We start from the raw sequence: 19,572 nt of genomic DNA, 5'->3' as shown, positions 1-19,572 counted from the left end.
CGACACCTACCTGTTCTTCCGTGGAAGGAATGTGAGGTAGCCTGACCCTGGAAAGACTTACAGCCTTGGGAACAATGTGGGACTGTTCTACTCTGGTGTGTAGGGTGTCTGTGAGTGAGCATTCATACATGGCAGTGAGTTTATACCTGTAAACACATACTCATATATACATATTCACACACACATCTTCTTATATATGCACACACATATAGGAACACACTCCTACTCATAATGACCTTATGGGACAGAGTAACAATGTTCCATAGAACTTCCTAGGGCCCTTCTACCAGAGGAATTCACATAGTGACTCAATGACGGGTTTAAATATAGGAATATTGGTGAGGATGATGCGGAATCAGAAAATACTGGGTTCCGTTGTGCATGGGGCCCGCATGAGTCAGAGCTGACACAAAAGCTCCTAAAATCAAGAACAATTTTTATAGGAGCAAATCAGGTCTTTTTCACTATGGGATGTTTAATCATTGAGTCACTAGGGCGTCTGCTATATACAATGGTAAGGGGCTTCACGAAGTTCATGGGAAAAAAAGTTAAAAAAGAGGGAGATAAAAGATTATGGAAAATTTATAAAACATTTTGAAGTCTCCTTGTCCATATACACATTGGACATATATATGGATACATAGATATTCATATACATATATATACACACATATATAACATAAACATAAACATATGTAGAAAAATGAAGTACAGGTTTGTGGTATTTTGGATTAACTTAAAAAATAATAATAATAAAAAAATAATAATCATACTTTACCCCCTGACTGGGTGAGCCGCAAGACACTGTGGCTTATCGATCCCATGGATAATTGAAGTTTTCAAAGAGCCATCTAACCGGGCCACATTAATTTGAGTTTCATCAAATTCTGAGCTAATCCAGTATAAATTACGGGATAACCAATCCACTGCAAGCCCTCGGATACTCTGAATATCTGTGACAGAGGAAAGAGAACATTAAAAAGTGAATGAAGTTTCTCATTCTGTTGGCTTTCCTAATTAAGTTGTTTTCAGTCTCAAGAAAATTTAATTTATACTTAATTTGTTAGCTAAAATTGTAAAAGATTGTAATCTCCTTCCCTTATGGGTGCTTCTGAAGGCATGAATAATCATTAATGTCTTAATGTTGAGCCATTTGAAGACCTGAAGCAGCAATTAGCATCGAAATTACACTAACAGTCAATGATTCACTAGTAAACACTTACAGGCAGACATAGGCCCCAGTCTTATGGTCCAAGGTGACCAAAATTCAAATGAGAGCAATAGCTTCTCCAGCCGGTAGCACATCTTCCTATTTAGGAAGAAGCACTTCTGGTCTATCAACAAATGGGCTATTTTATGTTTTAGGTGCCAATTTGTTATCAGAGTGAAATAAAACAATTCAACTTTTCTAAAACAATCACCGGAGTTGAACATCTTTCAGAGTAGATAATTAACAAGAATTGACTGAGATATGAAAAACGAATCCAAAACCTGTTACCATTCCTGTAATGTGGACTCTACAGAAATTACTGAGATTTAATTAAGTTTGTATTTATTTGAACCAATAAGAATATTGGAGGCCATTCTTCAATGATTCACTTAGATACCTTTAAAACATAAATAGAACTTAGATTTAAATACAATTGCAAAGTTTAATTAAATGAAAATATGCTCAAAATAAAAAAGTTTTAAATGAGAAATCTATTAAATATTATGATATAAAGTAGACAAGATTATACATAGCATTTGACTATTCATCCATCTTGTTTATTACTTTTATTTTCAGGTTATGAATGATGAGATTATCATAAGCATTTTTAAATTCACACATACTTTAAGATCATTACTTAATGGTTACATATTTCTAGTATAGTTTAATTCTGGAGTTTTCTAAACCAGTGCTTTTAAAGTATATAAGGCAGCTGGAAATAGTGTTAATGAGGGTTCTGATTCATTCGGTGGTGAGGATTGGCCAAGATTCTGCAGTTCCGATGGCCTCCCAGGTGATAGTGTTTCTGTTACTCAAAGTATGTGGTTACACTTGATGGACATCTAGGAGCCAGAACCACAAAGCAGACATTACTTAGCTCCAGTTTTACTTCTGCCTCTTCCCCTTCTATTTGACAACGTTTCCAAGCTCTCATGTTTGCCAACGTGACAGGGCAGCGAAGGAGGGGAAGGCCCTCAAGGAGACGACTTGTCGCAGTGGCTGTGACACCGGCTCAGACGTGGAACAAGTGTGAGGATGGGGAAGGACTGGCAGTGCTGTGCTCTGTTGTGCACAGCGTCGTCGCTATGGGTCAGAACTGCCTCGATGGCCCCTACCGACAAAAACTCATTTTATAATTGTTCAAAAGAAGCAAAAATGCGATCTTTAAAAATTTCTAACGTGAAAAAGCTAGAATTTTAAAATTTGATAGTCAGTTAAAAACAACAAAACAAAAACACCAAACCCAGTGCCATTGGGTCAGGGCTGACTCATCGCGCCCCGCAGTGGGGTTTCTGAGACTGCAACTAATGGCAGGAGTAGAAAGCCCAGTTTCTCTCCTGCAGAACCAAGGGTGTCTTTAAACTTCAGACCACGCAGATCACAGCTCAACGTGTAACCACTACACAGCCAAGTTTAAAAGAACATGGATGCTCAGCAGTCTGGCTTCTGGCACAAAATTCAGTATTGTTTGATCCTCAGTCTCAGTTGAGTCTTCATTCTTGTTGAAAAATCCTGTGTATTATTTCTAAATAAATCGTCATCAGAGTGCCATTTGAAGACGACTCAGGTTTACATTTTTCTTAAATCAATAATTACTCAGCAAGTAAGTTTTCATCAATACTTTACTGGTAAGTTGGTGAATTTCAAATGTGACCTTTCTTCATTTTCAATTCCAAAGTTCCACTCTTTATTTTTAAGTATCATCATCCATGTCCCTCTTCTATTGATAAGCATCCTTGTCTTTCTGTGAAACTAAGCATGCCTTCTCTTATTTATTTCATTGCTACCCCAAGATCTGTATTACCCTTTGTTCTATATCCATTAGACTCAATTTGTTGACAAGACACAATATTGCTGTAATGAAAAATATTTGGGTTCGTGTTTCAGGCTGTTTGCCATTGTTTTTAAAAAATCTTTAGCCAAGTAGCTTATACCATCTACATTTTTTAATTCTGTTTCATGGAGCTATTTATTGAAAATACATAAACCAAACCTACTATCTTCTTGATGATTTTGAAGCTCATCAGGAGAAATAAATAAATGCAGCACACATATCACAAAACAATGAAAAAGAAGAGTTAGAATGGAGATAAACTATAAGGAGCAGGTTTAAACTTCCAAAGTCTCCATATCTTTGAAGTAATGCTTGTAAAACAAAGAAAATGAGTGGAGTATTTTAAAGATTTAGAAATGGGACATTAAAACCAAGGGATAGTAATTACTTATCAAAATTCACATATAATATATGAGTAAGAACCAAAAGGAACTTTATATAATTTTAAAAGAAGACAATAAGAAAAAATAAATCTCCTGGAAACTTTAAGCTAATTGGAGTGATTAAACAGAAGGCCAGGCATAGCTGAGCTGAGAATGAATGCAACATAAATGAACTGGAGACAATGCAGAAAAACAAAAGGCAAGTAAGAGAACAAGTCTAATCCATTTCCAAAAAGGCTAGAGAGAAAAGATAAGAAAAAGCAGAGATGATTCAGTGGTTTTTCTTGTATGCTCTATGGTGTTTTTTATTTTTAATGACACTATAGGGAGTATTACATATTTTAATTGCCATAAAACATTTTATATGTTTAATGATGATAAACACAGAGAGAAAAGCACATCACTACAAAAGAGTAACAATGGCTTGGCATTGGGCATTGGGCATCTCTAAAACCATAAGGGGAACCAATGTGGTGGAATGACATCTACTAATGGTTGTGGGAAAACAGGCCTCGGAATTTTGTGTTTGTTCAACAAATTTATCTTTGAAAAACAAAGATTAAATATCTTTCAGGTAACAGCACTTTGGGGAGATGATCACTAGGATTTTCGTTGAAATGAAGGAACATTTAAGGTAGCAGAATTGGAGGAAATATGCAGATAACACAACTTTGTGTGCTGAAAATGAGGAAGACTTGAAGCATTTGGTGCAAAAGATCAAGGATTTTAGTTTTCAGGGTGGCTTACAAATCAATGTAAAAGAAAATCCTTACAACCAATAAGAAGCATGATAAACAGAAAAACTGCAGTTTTTAAGGATGTCCTCCTGCTTGGATCCACAACCGGTACTCCTGGAAGCAGCAGCCAAGACATCGAAGGACTCCTTGCATTGAGTAAATCTACTTCGCACACCTCTTTAAAGCAATGAAAAGCAAGAATGTTACTTTGAGGACAAAAGTGCACCTGGCCCAAGCCAAGGTATTTTGCATAGCTTCATATGCATGTGAACGTTGGACTTTGAATAAGGAAGACCAAAACAGAATCAACACATTTGATTTATGGTGCTGAAGAAGAACATTGAAAGCACCATGAACTGCTAGAAGGACAAACAAATTTGTCTTGGAAGAAGGACAATGCAAAGGCATCTTAGAGACCAGGATGACAAGATAGCCCTTCCTGTCCTCTGGGGCTATTACCAGAGAAAAGGACATCATGCTTCCCAATGTGGAGAGGCAGTGAGACGGAGGGAGACCCTGGACAATATGGATTGACACCGTGGTTGCCATGCAAGAGCAGCTGTGAGGATGGCAGCGCAGGAGTGAGTGGTTGATTCCTTCTGTTGTACACTGGGCCACTATGCATCAGAACTGCCTGAACAACAAATGAAAGTCATCATTCAGAGAGAATGAAACAGAGCACAGAATGTCTTAAAGGAAGGCGGGAAAGGATAAGCATGTAAATGTATTGACATATATATAAATACAAATTTAAAACGGGATAGTTACTTCAAATTCTCTGCTTGAGATATAAGAGGGTACCCCACAGACTTTGTTTTTTCAAAGCTATATATTTAACTTTTTTTACAAAACAACCTTATCCCCTTCAAAGTACTCTCAATTACATGTAATACTTTTCTCAAATCTGTGATTCCATTCTTGGAAATATTTTTCAAACTCATCTGTTTGAATGGCTGACAGCACTTCCCTCATTTTTTTCTTCACCTCTTCTTTTTCATCAAATTGCTGTCCTTTCATGTCCCTCTTCATTTGTGGAAACAAAAAATATGTTGCATAGAGTGAGGTCTGGTGAGTAAGGTATGTGGGGCAAGAGAGGCATGCTGTTCCCCAAACTGGCACACTGAGATGGCTGCATGAGCAGGTGTGTTGTTGTAGTGGGAAAACCAGTCCCCTAGCTGGATGAATCAGGCCATTTTTGTCGCATACTGCTCTGCAGTCTTTTCAGAACCTCTAACTAGAAAGCTTGATTAACAGTGTGACCAGTCTTGTTTCTTCTCTGCTAGAGAACAAGCCCTCACTGAAGAAGCACACCAACCTTCTGATCACGACGTGTCGATGGGATCAGGTAACAGGCATCCGAAGACCACAAAGAAACAAACAAACAAAAACAAACTGTTGAGGAGGGTCAGAGCAGAGACCCAAATCCATATGTAGACAATGGGATATCCCCTCACAAAAGGGTCGCAAGAAAGAGATGAGTCATCCAAGGTGAAATAAAGCACCAATGAAATACGCAATTTCCTCTGGTTCCTTGAGGTTTCCTCAATCCCCACTATCATGGTTCCAACCTTGTCTTTCACTGCGGACTAGGTCAGAGCATGTACACAAGTACCGATAAGAGCATAGGACACATGGAATCAAGGTCAGCTAAACCCCTCAGGAACAGAAATGGGAGTAGCAATACCAGGAGGGTAGATGGCAGGTGGGGAGAGTAGGGGGTAAGAAATCACAGGGGATGGGAGACAGTGGTTGGTGTTAGATAAGACAACAATAATAATTTATAACTTATCAAGGGGTCACGAGGGTGGGAGGGGGTTAAGGAGGGTAAAAAGAGGAGCTGTAAATAGAATGTAAATGTTTAGAAAATAATGTAAGGGCTCAAATAGAATGTAAATGTTTAGAAAATAATGTAAGGGCTCAAATAGAATGTAAATGTTTAGAAAATAATGTAAGGGCTCAAATAGAATATAAATGTTTAGAAAATAATGGTGGCAACATATGTACAAATATGCTTTATAACATTGATATATACACAGATTACTATAAGGCTTGTAAGAACCCACAATAAAATGATGGTTAAAAAAAAATTAGTGTGACCTGATGGAATGGGCTTCAAATGCACTACCCACTACCCACATTATATAAAAAAACAAACAAATGAGCATTGCCTTGATCTTTGATTTCACTTGACGAGCTTTTTAGGGGTAAGGTGATGGCATTTTCCACTGGCTCGATTGGTGTTTTTTATGAAAAGCACCATGTGTCATCACCAGTGATGACTTTGGAAAAACAGTTCAAAGCACACCATGCTTCCAGTTGACGCTCTTTGGCTGGTCAGTCAGAACCCGACACACATTTTGCAGCGATCCCTCCTAGGCCCAAGTCTTCTGTGACATTTGACTGAACCTAGCTCCACGGTAGTCCAGATAACGTCCCCATCTCTTCCATGGTCCGTCATTAGAACAGTGCACGGAAATTGGGAAGTTGCCATCAATTGGCATTTCACCTTTTTTGCAATGAGTAAACCACTCATACACTTGAGTTTTTCCCAGAGTACTGGCCTTCTAAGTCTTAGAATCTAAGATGTGTTCAACATCACAACAGTCTCTGGGACTTTTTCCCTGAGCTGAAAACAGAGTTTCACAGCTCCACACTGTTCTCTTAAATCAGCCATCACGAAAAATGAGGTTCAAGCGAAAATTCCTTTACAAAAATATTCACTGTGAGCCGAGGGCACCTTCCCAGGTAGTGTACACCCACACACCCACACTCTTTTATATCTAAGATGTAGATTTCCCACATCAGGGTCTTGCAAGTGGGTGCAAAGTGTTTTATCTGTCTTCGGGTATACCTTCAAAGAAGAAAAGTATTTCCACTCTTATAAACTCTCCTCAGGTAAATAGACTTAAAACTCATGATATTCAAGCAAAACTTATTTTAGGTATGTTTTTGGCAATTTTTTTTTTTTATTCCTAGAAACAAAGTTTAAAAAATCAGCTGGCATCCATTTTGAAAGCTTTTTCAAGGGAACTTTATAATCAATAAATATTCTATTTATTGCAACAGTTGGAAAATTATACAAACACAGTGCTCACATGCACACCTGGGTAAGTCAAAAAGTACTGCTCTTTGGGTTGTTTATTTTAGTATATGTGCTGCCGAAGCGAGCACTGGGTTAAGTTTATTACACACATCGGTTTAATACAAATATTGAAATGTGTTTAAACATGTTTCTGTGGTAATTCATGATGACTGCAGACAAGTTCTCTCAGTAATTGTCTGATCTTCGTTTTATTAGAATGCCTTAAAAAACAAACAACCATACTAGTCCAGTCCAAACCTTGATTACCTTCCAAGGTTGAGCCAGGTACATCATTACATGAAGGCAGAGGTCTGCTCAGAAGGTGAGAGTGACTGCCCTCTGGAGGCTTCCAGAGGGATCGTCTTGGTACATTTCTTCCAAGGACACGGGATTATTGTGAAGACGTTTAAAGACAATGAAAGTGCATTGGTGAGGGGGTTAAGAAAAAACAAAAATAAACAAACAGAAAAGAATTTCTTTTCTCTAACATGAACATCTACACACATATTTTTCTGGTGTAGAAAGGGCAGCCCTACGAGAATTTCCTTGAGAAACTACTCCATTCACCCACAACCGTATTCGTGCCCCTTCAGACTTCTTATAGTTCCCAATCTAAAACGATAAAAAAGATTCCAATCTGCTTCCCTCAAGAATGCCAGCCTCGCCGTCTTGACATGGTGGTGTAAATGAAAGGGCGCCCATTGCTTCAGGGAATGATGAGAGATACGGAAGCCCAGCTTTCCCAGGGCCATCAAATGGACTACGAGTCGGGGACAGAGTAGAACTCCCCCCGTCGGAGTCTGGACGATTTTACAGGAGTATAGACCCTCATCTTTCGTTCATAGAGATGGAACATTTCTTGATTCATAGTGGATTTACATTTTGATATCTATTTTAAAAATGATTTCTGGGATTTTGTAGCTATATTATGACTAACCCTCTTATGTGTATAGCAATATATACATGTGTATATGCATTTTGAAATGAAAATGAATATCCACCACCCAGCATCAAATACAGAACATTGCACATGATTTAACAGTAGCCTGTAACTGCCTTCATTAACATAATGCTTTTCTAACCTATACAATATCGTCTTTAGTGTCCTTAATTTATGTTTTGAAATTTTGAATGCCTCTGTGTATATCCTAAATCTATGTTGTTGTCTTTGAAAATTAGAGACGAAAGCATACATTTCTGATTGGTTCATAAATCTTCATTTCCTAAACGTACAGTTATTGTTATTTTAGAGAAAGAACTCATTGATGATTTGGGGAAATATCTTCAGCAACTCTACTTTTATTCCTCTTAATTTTACCTGAATTAATGCCAACAGCATTTTCACAACTATCCCGTAAACTTTAGCTCTATTTCTGTATTCAAGTTAGATTACTTCTATGTCTCAAATACCCTTATTGCCACCTTTTATCAACCCACTGCCATTGAGTACATTTCAGTTCACAGTGATCTTAAAGAACAGAATAGAATGTTGCTCCTGTGTGTGTGTGTGTGTGTGTGTGTGTGTGTGTGTGTATTACTTGGGATTTAATTCATATGATTTATCATTCCATTTTTAATCATGTCAAGTAGAATTGTACAATTGCTACCACAGTTTCTAAACATTGTTTTTGTACATAGACTCCTTGACAACGTCTCCCTTTTACCTCGCCTCCTTCCCTGTGCCCCTCCCATCCCCCCATGCCCCAGCCCACCCCCTTTCTGTACTTGCTGTGCCTATAGATTCATCAGTCCTGGATTTCATATACTGCAAACTGGAAGCGCATATATCACAGCTTTAAGAAGGTGACCACCATTGACATAACATCTCTGAGATACACTCTACTATGAATAAACAAAACAATACAAAACCAGATCCGGTCCAGCCTGCATCACAGGGGGATCTATTGACAAAGTTTGAACTATTCAGATAAGATTTATGACTTTGATCTTCTACACTGCTTTCTCCCCAGCGCTCTGCTTAGAAACCACTTTCCTCCTAGCCCTCCGTTTTAGATAGGGGAAATTCTCCAGAGGCCAATTTCCTTTAGAGTTCCAAAAATGAATCTTGAGCTCCCACTGTTCCTTCCCCTACTGCACACCGGAGTCTCAGAACTCAGGCTCTGACATGTATCCTTTCTTCGACTTCAGATTCTATGGATTCCAATCCTTTGTTGGCTGAGGATGGTGTGCTTCTTCCAAGTAGACCAAGTTGACATCTCTCTTAGATGGCTGCTGGTTCGGAGACAATAATGCAGTCTTCCTCCAAGTAATTGAACGAATACTCTTTGATCCTCACAGATGTATGCATTATCGTTGAGAAAATATTATGACTCTAATTATTGCAAGCAATTTTAAACTGTGTCCAAGAAGTAGAAATATGTTGTGTGATGTTAATAAAAATGACCTTATTAGATTTTATCAAACAATAATTCATACTTAGTATACCCCTAAGGATTAATTATACAACTTAGTATACCTCTAAGTAAATATGAACCGTCTACCCCTTTTTTATATACATATAGAACATCTTGTGTTCTATGCGATTCAAAATCGCTTTGCATTCATGGCAAAGGGCTTGAATAGCTTCATGTTTGATGATGCTGAATTCCTCCTGCAAAATCGACCTACATGAGTGTCAATCTTAAAAGCAGCTTCATGTGCTCTGATGCATCAACCTTGATTGCTTCTTGCTATGATGCTGGAGAGAAGCCCTAGTCGCATGATGCGTTATACCAGGTGCCAGCCCTAAGGTCAACAATTGGAATCCACCAGCCACTCAGTGGGAGAAAGATGAGGTTGTCTATGCTTGTAAAATTTTAAAATCTCAACTATCTTATAGGGTCACTATGAGTTTGAATCAACTTGGTGACAGCAAGATGATGCTGGAAGCTAATGCTGCTGTGCTGGTATTTCACACATGAGCATTGTCACAAATAGTTGACAGATTTCAGCTGAGCTTTGAGCCTAAGACAGTTCTGAAGATATAGTTCCAAAAATCAGGGCAAACCGTGTTTGATCGGTGCCTCGAACTTGCTTACTTTGGAGTTGTCGTGGGGAACTGGTTGCGGGTGAAGGGCAGTATGCACGGTACATCGAAAGGCCAGAGAAGGCCAAAGACACCCTGAGTGAGATGGAATGACCACGTGGCTGCAGTAGGGAACGCAAGCTCCCCAAGATTTTAGAGATGGCATAGGAAGGACCAGGCAATCGTTTCTTCTATTACAGGATCACAACCAGCTCAAGGGCAACTTACTAAAATGACCTTTACATGGGCGATTCCATTTTAAAATTCAGTCTAATTATGTTTCTTTAAACATCACTACCCCCTACTCCACTCCCAAGTGGAAAAAAATTCTCCTATAGAGGAAATATTTTCATTAACTTTTTAAAGCACAACTTCCCTTTTGACATGCTTCAGGGAACTAGTTCAACCAGCTATAAGCAGTTTATTTAACAAAGCTCTATCCTAAATGCAAGGGTGCTTTAGTGCTAAATGTTGTCAGATAGATTCATGCAACAGATGCAAAGACTCAGGCCAGTCTTCCAGGTTTTAATGAGGAAGATTCCTTTGGACAGTACTGAGATTTAAATCTGTTCTTCTAACTGATTTTATTAAGAGATTAAGTAGGGTCTACTTTGACATTTTTATTTTGCTTTGAATCATAGATATTTTATATAGCTTTGTAAATTTAGTGATAACTTCTTCTCCTATCTTTCATCTAAATATTCATATTGGTACATCCATGGCAAATAGTAAAAGTTCTTTAAAGACTCATTTAATAAAGGACTAATAATCAGGCTCCAGATCATGATGGGCCAACATTTAAGCAAATATTTTGATAATTCAATGACAAATATTTAGAGGATTCAAGAATTGCAGTTTCAAGCCTCTCTCTCCCTCTCTCTCTCTCTCTCTCTCACACACACACACATACACACACACACACAAACACACACACATACACACACAAACACATACCTTGAGAAAAAATACTCTATTTATTAGTTAATTTGTTAATACTTATTGAAAACCCATGGATTAGTCTATTTGCTATGCCCAGAGATGTATGGGGATATGTTCTCTGAAGAATGATGTTCAGAAGGAAACTGAAAATGAAGTAATTGCTCCTTCTCAATGTCCTATCTATCCTCCACGCAAGCAAAAATATTTAAGGAAGTCCATTCCACATTTATTTTTCTTCTTGTGAAAGTAAATTTCTAGTTATCACTCTACTGTGTGCAATATAATTACAGCATTCAACAATTGAAGGATGTAGTGTATTATTAAATCTCTGAATTATTAATTCCAACATTCAATTAGCAACATAGAGTGGGATAATCGAGATTGAATTGTAAAAGTTCCTGTGATTACTACAAATTGAATAACAAACGCATTGTTTAAGTTGTAACATGTGCAGGTTGTTTACCTCTTGAAATAACCGTTTCCAAGCCAGTTCCGTTAATAAAGGCCCGCTTGATGGTTTGTGTTTTAATATCCGTCCAGTATAAACGTTCTTCCGATGCATCAAAATCAATCACTGTAACATCATCAATATCAGGGACTGTAAAGGCCGTGATAAAGTTGAAATATGGATTGTCAATATCCACTCCTCTGATTTCAGAACGCCTTGCATAAAGAAGGAATTTTTTCATTTCTAAAGGGGGAAAAGAAGAGATGTGAAGTGTTTTTCTCTTAAAAAGTTGGAAAGTTAAAAACCATCTAGGAATTCTAAAATATTACTTGCAGGCTAGTTAATAGATTTTTTTAACCTCAGAAAATCATAATTAATATTTGATGGAGCCATTAGGGCACAAGCGATGAATGTATTTTCAATAAAATTTCCTAATAGAAAAAAATGCAAAATAACTTGGATTCCTAAAGTCAGCATTTTTCTTTTGCTAGCAATGACGAGAAATTCTCTATCATGCTTTCAAAGCAGGACATTCAAACAAACTTGCTACAACATATGGACCCTATGAATTGTCATACTAACATGTTTGCTCTTGAATGTATGACATTTTTACCTAAATAAAATAGTGTATTAATTTTTCATCAAATAGAACACTTTCTCACACCATCATTGAATAAATTTAATACTGACATTACAAATTATATTCCTGTTTCTTCTATCAATCATTACAAACTTTGGGAACCATTTCATTATTTTCCTTCATAGGCACATGTCTCACACTGAACTTGTGAAATATCAACAGCAGGAGTCATGGGCATTGTATTGTGTTGCTCTCTTTGAAATTATGTTTGTTATAGGAGATGTTATTATTATTTAAAAATGTGTTTGTTTTAATTAATGAGTTCAGGGTCCTCTTACTTGAACTTTCAATGAAAGAAAAAATACTTAAAACAAAACGGCTCTCTCTCTGGAAAACAAAAACAAAAAACGGCTCTGATTGTCCTTCAGGACTTTTTATCTTTATATTTTAGTTTAAATAGGCCTTTTCAATAGTTCATAAAATTAGTTTCTAGTTACATACTTTATTTTATCACTCCCTTCCCCCTCCACTGGATAATTCTCCATAGAGTGATGCAAATGTGGCTTTAGAAGAAGAGTCCAAGGAGAAGGCGGCTGCTAAGCCTCTCTGTCTTCAGGTACCCTCCACCCTCGTCCTCTGATATTGCACTTTCAGTTCCAAATCGCCCTGCTTTGCAGAGATAAATTCTGCTGATATGCCAAATAAAAAGCTAGCAGGGGGAGAATGAGTAAGGTAGTAAACTGCAACATATCATGTACATAAGGACTTTGTCAGGCTTTTACATGTAGATGAATCATTTAATAATGTCTGGAGGTAGCACAACCTAATTTTAAAAAATCAAGAAAACTTAAGCCCCTTCTGCTTTACTCTGAGTACAATCTGATTCCTTTTACATAGAAGGCAGTTCCATTTAGGTAAGTAAGAAAGTACGAACTTTACCGTAGCAGGTCTTCTGGTCTGAGGAAAGCTTCATCAGGTGGGGGCATGCACAAGCAGCGCTGCTGTTGTGATTGATCAGACACAGGTGAGAGCAGGGGCCTTTGCCTTCATTAGCTGCACACGGGTTGGGAGCTGTAATCACACCGTGAGATATTGGTAGTAGACAAGGAGGAATGTATTAGGGCGCCTCTGAGGTTGACAGGGGCAATTCCTTCAATGATTCAAAGTGCAAGTCCCTACTCCGCACGCATCACTAGCTGATTAATATGACACTAATGACAATAATGCTTAGTAAGTACCTTAATAAAAACATTTTTTCCTCCTCAAAAGTTAAACAGCTAAGGTTCTCATCTTCAGATTCCGCTGAGAAGACGGGCAGGGACCCCTTTGTTTTTTGCAACCTTTTTTTTTTTTTAGGAATTTCTTTTGGTTACCATTTGGAATTGTTTTTGGATTTTATGTATAATCAACTCTTTATTACAAACTTTGGGAGTTGTAATGGATGTTATTTTCTTACCTACTACATAACGGCTCCTTTCTGGCCTTAGCATGCCAGAAATGACTAGTACACATATATCATTTCTTCAAGACATTCAGGATTGTTTTGAATCCGGAGGCTTTAGGCGAAGGAAGTTTACCTTCCTTCATTATTAAGTCACCTACTTCTTTGTCATCTTTTTTGCTTTATTAAATTCCATGACCATGATTTTCTCCCCATGCATATACTTATTAAATTATAGATTAGAAGTTCTGATTCAATTAAATTTAGAAGAGAATATTCTGTTTCATAGCATAATGCCATTGCCTCAATATTTTGTATATTTTCTCTAACATCATCTTAATTGACCAATAAATATAATCATGTTTTATTTTTGTAGCACTTATCTAATAAAATAAAACTTTCAGAAGTAGATGGCTAAATTTCAGCTAAAGACATTTTTCTAACAGGTGAACCTATTGTCCAGAAGAGTTAATATCCTCTACGGCTTTAAAGCACAAAGAAGAAAAATCATAAGGATATAATCAAATGAGAGAGGCAATGAGAAATTACCAAAATGTTATTAAAAAAGTGGCCTTTCACCCTTTTAGCAGCCCCCCACCCCCACCACATCCCAGGGTGACTAAAAACACTCCATCTCTACATTTGCTTAAAAATACTACTAAAATAATAATGGATCTATAAAAGAGATCACAAGAACTGGAAGCAACTTAAAAGAAAATCTTTAAGAACAACAAAACCTCAGAAAAGAGTGGAAACTATAGTCCTTCAGATTCGTTTGCGCTTTTTCTTACTCACACAAAAAAGGCACTATTTTTCTACTCTTTCTTCCCTCTTAACTGTGTGCCAGTCTGATTTGCACAAAGATTGCAGACTTGGAAACCCCATGGGCAGCTCCACTCTGTCCTATGGCGTCAGTCTGAGGTGTAGTCGATACACTAGCATTTGGTTTGGTGAGATCTTTGTGTGTAAGAATTACATGTTAGAGGAATAGTGATTAGTGAGTGTACAGGTTACTGAAGAGGAAGGGACTTTCAGAAGATAAGGCAGAAAGAATAAGGTGTACTGTCGGAAAATCCATTAGATACCCGGGTTAGGACTACGGAGCTCTGGTAAATATTAACAGAGAACGCAGACATTTCGACACTTGGTAAAATAAATAGTGCGATTGAGAAGGAAATGCCCAGAAAGGGAAATGAAGACCAGGTCAAGCACATGTACTTGGTGTGGCTTTTCTGGCTAGAGTCGTTATACAATTCTCACCAAATAGGAGCATGTAAACAAGGTGCAGCAGACTCTACCTCTGGGAGTGACCAGTGCTGCCATGCCAGTGGCCAGCTTGTGTGCCATCTAGGGGCAGGAAGAGAGAACCCCGTGTCCATCAAAAAGAAGGGCCACCAGCTGAGTGCACATGTGATCGCTGCCTGAAGGATTGGCAGTGTGTGTGAAGGGACACCAGAACCAGAGCCAACAGAGGCCACAGCACTGAGACTCTGAGAGGGCACAAAGAGCTTACTGGCCCACAGAATGAATGCAGTGGAGTGTCTTCTCACAGGAAACTGGCTTCCAGAGTGGAGAGCCCTATGAACATTTATTAACACTAAAAGGCAATTGTAAGAGTTGCCCATGTGGGCCAGAGACCTTGTGGCAACAGTTTTAAGTGCCTGCTAGCATGGCTGAGAAGAGGTGCTGAAGATAAAAAGCAGTCTCCTTAAAGTTTTTATCTTAACTTGTAATATTATACCTTCTCTAATAAACCCCGTGAACATGAATATTGCCTGTGAATTCTGGGTGGCTCTTGCAATAGATTCTCAAATGCAGCTGACAGGTCTGGTGCTGCGGAAGGGCCAGGGGATGTCAGTAGAGGATCCAGATATCCAGGGTTGAGGCCCTGTCTGACCTCTGCCGTACTGGAAGCACCTTGGGAAGAGGTGGAGGTGGGTTTTCCTTCCCCTCTGCGTAGCTGACTTGACCCCCACACCATTTTCTCAGAGGGGTGAGAGGGAGAGTAAGCAGGAAGGCAGGGGATAAATGTTCAAAAACGTTAACATAGAAATGTTATTCTTCTTAGCAGAATGAAAAACATCATCTGTGGCACGTGCAATCATTCCACTTTGGAGAATCATCTCAGCATCCTATAATTGTGATAAAATTCATTTGAATGGGAAAGACAAGATATTGCATTTGTACATACATACAAAAGTGTGGGTGGGAGGGCAAAATTCTGCAGCTAAACATTTGTATTCACAATATTATAAAGTATAATTCATAGTAGTTTGTACTTCACACTGAAAAATCTGCAGGGATTTCAAACTTTATTTTTTCATCTCGTCTCAACTTGAAAGAATGTAGTTTAAAACTTTAAAATTTCCTTTTACATTTGAATACATTCACGTATCATAATTATCTGATTAGTACTGTTCATTCATAATACTCACATTTTAATATAAAGCAGGGTTTAGCAAATGATGACCACTGCGGCAAATTTGATCAACCGTCTGATTTTGTAAATAAAAGTTTTATTGGGACAAAGCCATGTTCATTAGTTTTCCTATTATCTATAACTGCTTTCATAATACAATATCAGATGAGCTGTTTCATCAAAGGGTCATATAGCCAGAAATGTTCTTAGAATATTTGTTATCTGGTTCTTTTTAGATGATGTTTGCCAACCTCTGATATAAAGCAATTAACTATTTTATGAGAAATACTGTTGAAAAATCCAATATCAAAATGTAGTTTACAAACTCCTGTAAGAACAAGGCTATCCCAATGGTTCGATGACCATTCATTGGAGGCTATAAAGCAACCTTCGCAGATGCCATTCAAAGACTGCTATACTAGTAATTCATTTCGACTAAACTCAAGGTGACCAAAGACCCTCAGAGACACCTCTAATACTCTCTAAAAAACATTCAATAAACATTTATTAAGCAAAAAAATATTGTTCCAGGTGCTATGAAACAATCTAGAACGTAAGAGGAGAAAATCATAATTGCACAAAAGAATTTAAGATTCTACTTCCCATCCTCGTTTTCTCCAATTCTATGGTCAATTGGCTCAATTTAAATCCTCTACATCCTCTGCTTGCAATAATCTCTTAATTATTTGTCTTAAATACCTTGGTTTTAAGTTTCACATAAACACAGCCTAGATCATATATTTGTTTTGCTAATTACCCTGGAAGGCTTCCCAAAGTCTCATTCTTTTCTTCCTACTCCAAAACACCTCAATTGGACCCAGACAGGTATAAAACCTGTTGCTATTCACCCTATCCTTCTTTATCCTCACCTATTTTCTGTTCAGAGCAAAAAAAGAAGTGAAAAGAATGATTTTCAAGTTAAAGTTTTGTGGTTAAGGAAGATTGATGATATCTTTAATAAAAGCACTCTCATTTAATAAGTTTTCAAGATACGTGGACTTCCTGTAACATTTGTGTCCTACTGGGACAATCTCCTCTTCCAACATACAATTCTTCTTCACCTCGAATGACCCCTATGATCATATCACTGGTATACTGGGGCACTGCCAACACCTGTTCTGAACACATCAGTCATTGCCAGGCACAGCTACTTGTATGTACACAGCACACATATGTAACAATGAACCATTCAGTGCTTCCCGACTACAGGCGAGCCGTTTCCACTACAACGTTGTTACTGTCTTCTCTAGGCGTCCGTCACCATCTTTCTATATTGACGTTCCTTTGTGAGCAAGCTCAAGTCGCTCTTCTCTGATGACATCTTTGCTAAGGAGTTCAGGCTAATCAATTTCTCTCATCACTGCATGTTCGTTTCAATGACTGAGTACACAAAACACTGGTCTTTAAATCAACTTTTGAAATTAATTATAAGCGGCCTAATGTACAAACAGTTAACCTGCATGTTTATTCATCAATCAATATGGAATTTGAGAGTACCCAGAAGCACCTGGAGAAATAGACCTGATGATTTACTTATGGAAACCCAGCCATTGAAAGCCCATGGGGCACCGTTCTACTCTGACACACTTGGGATGGCCATGGGTCAGACAGAAAAAACTCGACAACAATAGGTTTTAGTTTAGAGAAGCCATTAGACAATATACTGTTTGCTGTCTGAGTCAATTACTCTGGTCCTTCTTGCCATCATTCCATAATTCAGCAATCTGTGCCTCTGGCTAGAATCCCATTTTGGAGGGTGACCTCTGTTATAGGATACAGGTGGAGTGTTCCCTTAGTCAATGTAATTTCACTCTCCTCTATTTTCTTTGGGGGTAGGGTGTGCTGAAAGCCAGATACCTATCAAAGCCACTGCTCCCCTTTGTATGAAGTCATCTCAGAAGCAGACATAGAGAGAGAAAGCCCAGGGTCATCGGAAAAGCGCATGTTTGACATCTCTGCCTGAGGTGGCTGAAGCCAAGACCAGAGGCATCAGAGACTACTGGCATGGAGATGATGGACCAAGCCAAGCAGCCAGATTGAGACTAGAAGTTGATATAGCAAACTCATGAGGCAGAACAGGAAGAGTGTCGCTGAAACTGTGAGACTGTGAGGCCGATCGACTGGTGCGTGAAGGCAGATGCTGAGGACCAAGCTTCCTGGTGCGTGAAGGCAGATGCTGAGGACCACAGAGAGACCTGGCTGGTGGCTAAGGAGAGGTGTTGCTGGCAATGCAAGGACTGTATCCCTAACTTTACTGATCCTGACTTGTGGTAGCCTATTGACATCACTTATGAAACCTCATAATTGTGCCTATTGTCTGTGAATGTGGCCATTGCAAGTAATTACTGAATCCAGCATAAAAGTAGAATTCTGTGGGAGGAAGATCAGTATCAGAATAAGCCAAGAAGGGTGACGGGTAGAGCATGGAGACAGGTCTGGCCCTCCCAATGGCACAGGGGAAGGCAGAGGAGGCAAATAGGGTGCTCCTGAACTGTGTTCACACTGTTTATTTTCTAAGGAGCCCTGGTGGTGTTTGGACTGCTAACTGTAAGGTCAGTGGTTCAAATCTACCAGCCTCTCCAGAAGATAAACATAAGACTAGTAGTCCTATGAAAAAGTACAGGATCCTTCTAAATTGTTATCAACTAAATGGCAGTGAAATCAACCCTATTTTTTAATTTGTCTGTGACATAAGCATTTTACACCAGTATATACTAGTTGTTAAAGTTAAGCCGGGTTTGGCAAGCTTTTTATGTAAAATAGCAGACAGTAAATATTTCCAGTGTCACAGGACCTCTGCTCTTGACAGCTCTGGCATTATAAAGTCGAAAGCAGCGATAAACAAGACAGGAACAAGTGGGTGTAGCTGTTTATTCCTATGTATTTATTTTTAAATAGGGAGAGAGCTTAATTTATTTCAAGGATCAGTTGATCAAACTCTGAGCTAGCTTATAATATTATGCAGGCTGATACTGTGCCTTATACACATACACAATACATTTTTCATAATACAATGAGTATGGTATTTCTTTCTTAGTTAGGCCTAAGGGTATTTGAATTTGTATGCATGCTTATCAATGTATGTATGTATGTAAGTTTGTAATGTAAAATGGCAGCATTCTAAAAATTTGAGATTCTAGTTGATGCCATAAAGCACATCACAGGTTCAATGAGATCAATCTATATTTGCAGTACTTTAGAGTAGAACTAATCATTAATTATGCATTCACACAAGACTGTGAAGAAATATCATTAAAAATAATTTTATTTCATGCAAACAACATTCGATTATATTTCATGCAAACAACATTCTCACCAGAAAAAAGATATCTAGTAAATTCAAATGAAATATATGCAAATGTTGAAATGAAATATGATATTTAAGAACCTAGTCAAATTGTGCTAGAAGTAAAAAATTGATAGGGTCTAATTTCTTATATAAAATTATTGAAAAAAGACTTTTCTTGTACTCTA

At 38.0% G+C, this 19,572-nt stretch overlaps 1 protein-coding gene across 1 annotated transcript in view; it reads right to left on the bottom strand.

The window, feature by feature from the left end:
• Nucleotides 1-19,572, bottom strand: part of LRP1B (LDL receptor related protein 1B) — a 1,686,774-nt gene that overhangs the window by 663,184 nt on the left and 1,004,018 nt on the right. The window contains exons 24-26 of the mRNA XM_045298375.1: nucleotides 13,178-13,309; nucleotides 11,674-11,901; nucleotides 779-953 (exon numbers count right to left, since the gene is read on the bottom strand). Coding sequence (XP_045154310.1) covers nucleotides 779-953; nucleotides 11,674-11,901; nucleotides 13,178-13,309 — 535 coding nt within the window. The remainder of the gene's footprint in view (nucleotides 1-778; nucleotides 954-11,673; nucleotides 11,902-13,177; nucleotides 13,310-19,572) is intronic.

Source organism: Echinops telfairi, unplaced genomic scaffold (genome assembly GCF_000313985.2).
Source record: "Echinops telfairi isolate 266 unplaced genomic scaffold, ASM31398v2 ScPeMD7_4;HRSCAF=17, whole genome shotgun sequence".
In the NCBI taxonomy this organism is placed as follows: Eukaryota; Metazoa; Chordata; class Mammalia; order Afrosoricida; family Tenrecidae; genus Echinops; species Echinops telfairi.
This window is presented reverse-complemented; position numbering and strand designations above follow the sequence as displayed.